General features: G+C 39.5%; 1 protein-coding gene across 1 annotated transcript in view; it reads left to right on the top strand.

Moving 5' to 3' along the window:
- Positions 1 to 6,116, top strand: part of FOXG1 (forkhead box G1) — a 6,244-nt gene extending 128 nt beyond the window's left edge. Inside the window, exons 1-2 of the mRNA XM_069730218.1 lie at positions 1 to 223; positions 3,665 to 6,116. The exon at positions 1 to 223 is cut by the window's left edge and continues 128 nt beyond it. Of these exons, the coding sequence (XP_069586319.1) occupies positions 102 to 223; positions 3,665 to 5,081 (1,539 nt within the window). The 5' untranslated portion in view covers positions 1 to 101 and the 3' untranslated portion in view covers positions 5,082 to 6,116. The remainder of the gene's footprint in view (positions 224 to 3,664) is intronic.
- Positions 6,117 to 7,500: the final 1,384 nt, after the last annotated feature.

The following is a 7,500-nucleotide window of genomic DNA, read 5'->3' on the forward strand; positions in this document are numbered from 1 at the left end:
GCACAGGAGCCTGGAGTGGGGTGTAGCAAGGAAACAAAAAACACCCTTTCGCTGCCAGGCCTCTGAAGTTGAACTCCCGTCCGGCAGCTCAGGAAGGAGGGATGGTTAGTGGTCCCATTGTATGTGCAGCGCCGTGCAGTCCTGGTCACATAGCATTGTACAGCACAGAGTTCCACGGGACAAGTGAAAGTCCGGACTCCAGAAGGCTCACCCTGCTGCCCAGGTAACACCTACATGTGTGCATTATGTGTATGGAGATTATATATATATATATATATATATATATATATATATATATATATATATATATATATATATATATATATATATATAGCATCGTTTGGCTTCGTCCATGCAGAATGTCTGCGGTCATGCCCTGTAGGTGTCGGTGCACACGGCGCGGTACAGCCGGGGGGTCGCGTTACAGCGGGGCATATGCAGCCACTCTGGCCAGGGATCGGTGCTGTGGAGCTCTGCATGCACCCATGCACCCATGCACCCATGCACCCAGCCCAGTTGCAGCAGGGGAGCCCTGTCTATTTGGATATCTGCAGCAGATTTGCAGCCATGTCTCTGACCTGAGATGGATTTCCAAGCATTAAAAATTCAGAAGCCAACAATGCAGGCGATTACAGTGAAGCAGATCCCTTTGTGCTCCATTGGGGGGGTGGGCGAGGGGGATATTTGGGAAAACGTTCAATGTTAACAAACAGCATTTTGTATAATAAACCGATGCAGTCAGTGTTATGGAGCACAAAGCTCATTTTGATTGAGTTAATATCATATCAGCAAATTTCACTGGGAGAAGAATCTCTTCTTTTCTTTGTGTCACAAACCAGCACAGATTACAAATTTTAATGATGTGAGAATGTTTGGTATACAAAATCATGCTTATTTCACTATTAGCAAAAACACGAGCCATTTCTCAACATAAACACCCAGCTGTGTCTATTTTAAAAGCATTTCAATGACAGCTTGCTCTTATGAGCATGCAATCAGCTAATTTCGCTTTTTTCCCTTCTGTGTTAATCAACACTTTCCTTCCTGCACAGCAGAGTACACATAGTGCAGCCCCTCCACAGCCCGCCATGTTTATCTAACCTGGAGTCCCTCACAGAAGCCCCCCGACCCTCCGAGCAGGCCCTCTGCGGCACATGGAGCGCAGCCCCCCGCTCCCGGGCCGACACACGGCGAGGAGGTGGACGTCTGCAAGGATAGGGTTACCGTTCATCATCTATCAAAACACACAATGCCCAATAATAATAATAATAATAATAATACTAGACGATCTAACTAATAATAATACTAAAATAATAATGCAGAAAATAAAGTGAGGATGAAATGATAACACAAATGCAGTCACATTGTGATAATTGCAAACTTTACTTTCCAGTTTGAAAATATGTATTGTGTATAGAACTGTATATTAAGCAGCTTTACATCCAAACCTAAATGAGAAGTGGATGTTTTATCTACCCATTGCAATATTCTATCTATCTATCTATCTATCTATCTATCTATCTATCTATCTATCTATCTATCTATCTATCTATCTATCTATCTATCTATCTATCTATCTACCCACTGCAATATTCTATCTATCTATCTATCTATCTATCTATCTATCTATCTATCTATCTATCTATCTATCTATCTATCTATCTATCTACCCACTGCAATATTCTATCTATCTATCTATCTATCTATCTATCTATCTATCTATCTATCTATCTATCTATCTATCTATCTATCTATCTACCCACTGCAATATTCTATCTATCTATCTATCTATCTATCTATCTATCTACCCACTGCAATATTCTATCTATCTATCTATCTATCATCTATCTATTTATAGATCTATCTATCATCAATCTATCCAATCTATATTATCTATAATCAATCTATCCCATATATAATTTATCTATCTAATATCTATCTATATATCATCAATCTATCTAATCTATGTTATCTATAATCAATCAATCTATCTATAATCAGTCTATCTCATCTATCATCTATCTATCCATCCATCTATTATCTATCTATTTTCTATTTATAGATCTATTTATCATCAATCTATCTAATCTATATTATCTACAATCTATAATCTATATATTCCATATCTATCTATCTATCTATCTATCTATCTATCTATCTATCTATCTATCTATCTATCTATCTATCTATCTATCTATCTATCTATCTATCCATCTATCCACCCACCCCCTCTTGGATGCCAGGCCTGCTTATCTCACCTTGCATGATAACTGGTGAGCACAGCTTCAGCTCTTTCCTCCTGATGGTGAGCAGAGAGGTCACCCAGTGCTACTATGGATCAGTTTATTTATTTTTCTCCCTGTTGGGTTTAGTAGGAAAATGCACAAACACACAGTAAATATCAGGCAGTCGCCCACTGTCACGACACTTACTCATTAATTTCCAATCACAGAAAGAAGATGAAGAATTGCTAATGAGTCTACAAACAAGGCAATGTCTGCAGCAGCCAGTGCATACACAAAGCCCCCATCAGTGCCATATCAGAGAGACTATAGGAATAATCAAGGCCACTGCATACATAATATTAATCATTACAGCCTGCAATCATCAAGACAAGGATTTGGTTATTCCATCATCTCATGAATGTATAATATTAATCATTCTGTAGATTCCAGTGTGTAAAAAAAAAAAAAAAAAATCAAGAGTTCATACAGGACCTCATCATGCCACAAATTCCACTGCAATGCGGTGCTGTGCAGCCTCGGCAGAGGAAGGGTTAACTGGGGGAATAATAAGGGATGATGCTTTTATACCCTAACACACACCTTCCTTTGAAATATCTTCACAACCCCTTGGCCCTGATCGCAAGTTGATTTCTTAAGGAAAGTCGCCATTAAAACCTGCGATAGGCGCCAGGCAGGAAAACTAATGACATAAAATAGGGATAAAAGACAAGAAAGAAATGTCGCAAGTGGCGCACAGCAATGTCATAGTGCAGAACTGCAATATACTCAGTCCTCAGCTCGGGAAAGTAGTCCCTGGGTTCTTCCTCTTCCTTTCCTCCATGGTTATTTTCTCCCTAAAAGAAAGATATAAACAAACTTTAATCAATAAGAGAAAATATTGACGTATAAAACTAAGATGGTCCAATACAGTGGGATGAAAGCAATGGTAGATATTTGTTAAAGGGAAGAGGGAGGGGATCACGTTTGGGAAAAAAAAGAGGGGGGAGGGGAGGAGAGGTAAAGAGATTTCCCTCCTGGATCACTCCGCAAGATGAAGAAGTTGGGAGGGGGGAGGGGAGGGTAAGTAGAATGTCTGGGAGGGTCTCTGTGTAATGTCCTCATCCTTATTGGTTGGGTGTACAAGAAACGTTCCTACAGTCAGAGCTTTCCCATTGGTTCCAGCACCCAAAGGTTAAACCAAATTCTTCCTTTTTTTTTTTAGGCTGGTGTCTCTGGGTCTGGAATTAATTGTAGCTATAGCTGTCTACTCTAGTTGCTGAGAGGGGAGGTTGTTGTGTTTATTTTGAAGGGACATGAAGTAGTTGATTCATTTTCTCCCCTGGCTTCTTGATTATATTTATATATGTATATATATTTACCACCCTTATAATTAACACCAATATTATGTGCGTTTTGTTTTTTGCTACATGACTTACAAGTGTTTGGAGACATTGGTGCGACAGAGCCCTCATCGCTGCTCCTGCTCCTACTACTACTCGCTGCTGCAACTTCACCTGTGTGACCTGCTTCCATCTTTGTGATATGTTGGACATGGGGGAAAGGAAGGAAGTGAAAATGATCCCCAAGTCATCCTTCAGCATTAACAGCCTGGTGCCTGAAGCGGTCCAAAATGACAACCACCCTCAGCCTCCTCATCATCACCACCACCATCATCACCACCAGCTGGCACAGCAAGCTCACCATCTCCAGGGCCACCACAGACCTGTGCAGGAAGAGGACGATCTGGATAAAAGCCTTCTGGAGGTCAAAACTGAAAGCCTACCACCTGGAAAGGTAGATTCGGCTTCTTCTGAAATATCTGGGGGGGATGACAAGGAGAAACCCGAGGAGAAAAAAGTGGATGGTGCTGGTGGCAAAGATGGGGACAATGGCAAAGAAGGGGAGAAAAAGAACGGTAAATATGAGAAGCCCCCTTTCTCCTACAATGCCCTGATCATGATGGCCATCCGCCAGAGCCCAGAGAAGCGCCTGACCCTCAATGGCATCTATGAGTTTATCATGAAGAACTTTCCTTACTACCGGGAGAACAAGCAGGGCTGGCAGAACTCCATCAGGCACAACCTCAGCCTGAACAAGTGTTTTGTCAAAGTACCTCGTCACTATGATGACCCTGGCAAAGGGAACTACTGGATGTTAGACCCTAGCAGCGATGATGTGTTTATTGGGGGGACCACTGGAAAGCTACGGAGGAGGTCTACAACGTCCAGGGCTAAGCTGGCTTTTAAACGAGGGGCAAGGCTGACATCCACAGGACTGACCTTCATGGATAGAGCTGGCTCCTTGTACTGGCCTATGTCCCCTTTCCTCTCCTTGCATCACCCAAGGGCCAGTAGCGCTTTGAGCTACAATGGGACCACCTCAGCCTACCCCAGCCACCCCATGCCCTACAGCTCAGTGTTGACTCAGAACTCTTTGGGGAACAACCACTCTTTTTCTACGTCCAATGGCTTGAGCGTGGACAGACTCGTCAATGGGGAGATCCCCTATGCCACCCACCATCTCACAGCCGCTGCCCTTGCTGCCTCGGTGCCCTGTGGTCTGCCAGTCCCATGCTCTGGTACCTACTCCCTAAACCCTTGCTCTGTGAACCTTTTAGCTGGACAAACAGGCTATTTTTTCCCTCACGTCCCCCACCCTTCTATAACCTCCCAAAGCAGCACTTCAATGACAGCCAGAGCAGCCTCTTCTTCCACCTCACCCCAAGCCCCCTCCACCCTTCCCTGTGAGTCCCTCAGACCATCCTTGCCAAGTTTTACAACGGGACTAACAGGAGGACTTTCTGATTATTTCACACATCAAAATCAGGGTTCGTCAACCAACAGTTTGATACATTAACATCCAAGCGGAGCAAGACTGTAAGTGAACATTTTACATAAAAAAAAATTACAAAAATTGTACATGGAGAAAAAAATAATAATGATAACTGAATGGAAAAATAATTTCAAGCGAACAAAACAAACTTAAAAAAAAAAAAGACAAGTCCAGGTATTTTTTATGAAGTCCCCTTTTATTTTGTGTAAGTCTGTTGAGTCTCTAGGGTTCTTTAATATTGGGATGAGGCCATGGGAAAGAAATGTGGGAGCACTCTGACCTCTGGGATCTCATCTGATCCAACTAGAATGTAGAACTGATTTCTAGACAGTGTCAGTTTTTCCTTTTCTTACTCGGTACAATGTTCTGACCATTATCATCATCTTCATCACCCTTATCCGCCATCTCTAATGTCCACAGAGTCTCATGTCCGCAGTATTAAAAGTTTGCGTGGGCTCTGGATCTAGTTCCTTTGTATTCCTCTGTTACAAGGTACAGCTGCACAATTGCCCTCCTAGTTTACCCATTTGCTTCTGCATCATTTTACCATAAATTAACTACAACATGGGTTTCGTTTACTTTTAGACCAAAGATTGGGATGTAGAACAATGCAGAATGTACTGACCATTAATGACAAGCTTACAGTAATTCACAGTCTGCAGCAAAATAGACAAAATGATTCATATTCCTATTATTTCAATGACTTGAGAGGGAGGGGGACAACGATACTGCCTTCAATTTGTGTTGTGTATATTACGGTGTATGTGCTCACTAACCGGTCGGTCACTTCTTCTTTTTTCTTTTTTTTTTTTTCATTTCTTTTTTTTTTTCTTTTCTTTTCAATGTAGTGAAACGTTTAAGAAAAACCGATTGTACTTCTAGGTAATCCTTGCAAAATATGTATAACCCGTGTTGAGTAAAAATGCATCGATTTGAGTGATTGTTATTGTTGTCTTAAGAATTTCTTGATTGTGATAATGTGGTCATATGCCCGTGTTTGTCACTTATACAAATGTTTACTATGGAGACGCAGAAATAAACATAGGCCAAATTCATATAGATCATAGTTTTTGTCTTTATTTAAACACGTATCATAAATAGCAGGTAAAGAATGGGGGTATTTAATGCATGGAAATCGATATGGTATACTGTATACTGTAGGCCCTGTAATATATATGTTTGCTCTAGACACAGGGAAGAGAATTGTACCAACTTATGGAAAAATAAATAATGTGTGTATAAGTGTAATGTAATATATAACTGTGTATAGGTAATATATGTGTATATATAATGTATATATGTGTGTAATATATATGTGTATATGTGTGTACATATGCAATATATACTGTATGTGTTATATATGTATATAATATATACATACACACATACATTCATTCATATATATAAATGTATATTACACATACATTTATGTGTGTGTATATATACATTATATATACATATATATGCACATACATATATGCATTACTTATTTTTGTATAAGTAACCAAAACTTCTTTCTGTGTCTATAGCAAAGGTGTATATTTCAGGCTCTCTCTTTATCTATCTATCTATCTATCTATCTATCTATCTATCTATCTATATACACATGTATTTATTTATATATATATATAGATAGATAGATAGATAGATAGATAGATAGATAGATAGATAGATAAAGAGAGAGCCTGAAATATACACCTTTGCTATAGACACAGAAAGAAGTTTTGGTTACTTATACAAAAATAAGTAATGTATTGATGTAAGGATGTATCTAATATATAATTTATATAGATAGATACGTAGACAGTTTTCCCTTTAATTTATCTTTAATTTGCTACTGCAGGACAATTTTATTATTTGTTATGTGTCTAGTATTTGATAATTAGAGAGATAGAAATAATAGATAAATGAATAGATAGATAGATAATAGATAGATATATAGATATATAGATAGATAGATAAATAGAGATAGATAGATAGATAGATAGATAGATAGATAGATAGATAGATATGGGATAGATAGATAGATAGATAGATAGATAGATGATAGATAGTTAGAGAGATAGATAGATAGATAGATAGAAAGATAGATAGATAGATAGAGATAGAGATAGTTTACCTTTTCAGAAATAGAAAAAGTTTTAGCCTTTATTTTGCTGGCATTTTCTCTCATTTCGGATGTATTGTGAGTGTTCCCAGACAACCTGAAGAGTCAGGAGAAGCATTGCCAACCTGAGGCCATGCCCGGCCGCTAATTGCAGCCCACAGGGAGCGGCCCGGCTACAAATCACTCATTTGTCACTGTTGTAGAATATGAGCCGGTTCCGCAGCGATGTACTGAGCTGCCTGTCCTTACAAAGGGGCCTAATGAAAAATAAACTGTGTGCAGGAGATATTATCTGAATGACACCCTTTCCCATCTGCTTTAATAAGATCCTGCTAG

The sequence above is a fragment of the Ranitomeya imitator genome, chromosome 1 (genome assembly GCF_032444005.1).
Source record: "Ranitomeya imitator isolate aRanImi1 chromosome 1, aRanImi1.pri, whole genome shotgun sequence".
In the NCBI taxonomy this organism is placed as follows: Eukaryota; Metazoa; Chordata; class Amphibia; order Anura; family Dendrobatidae; genus Ranitomeya; species Ranitomeya imitator.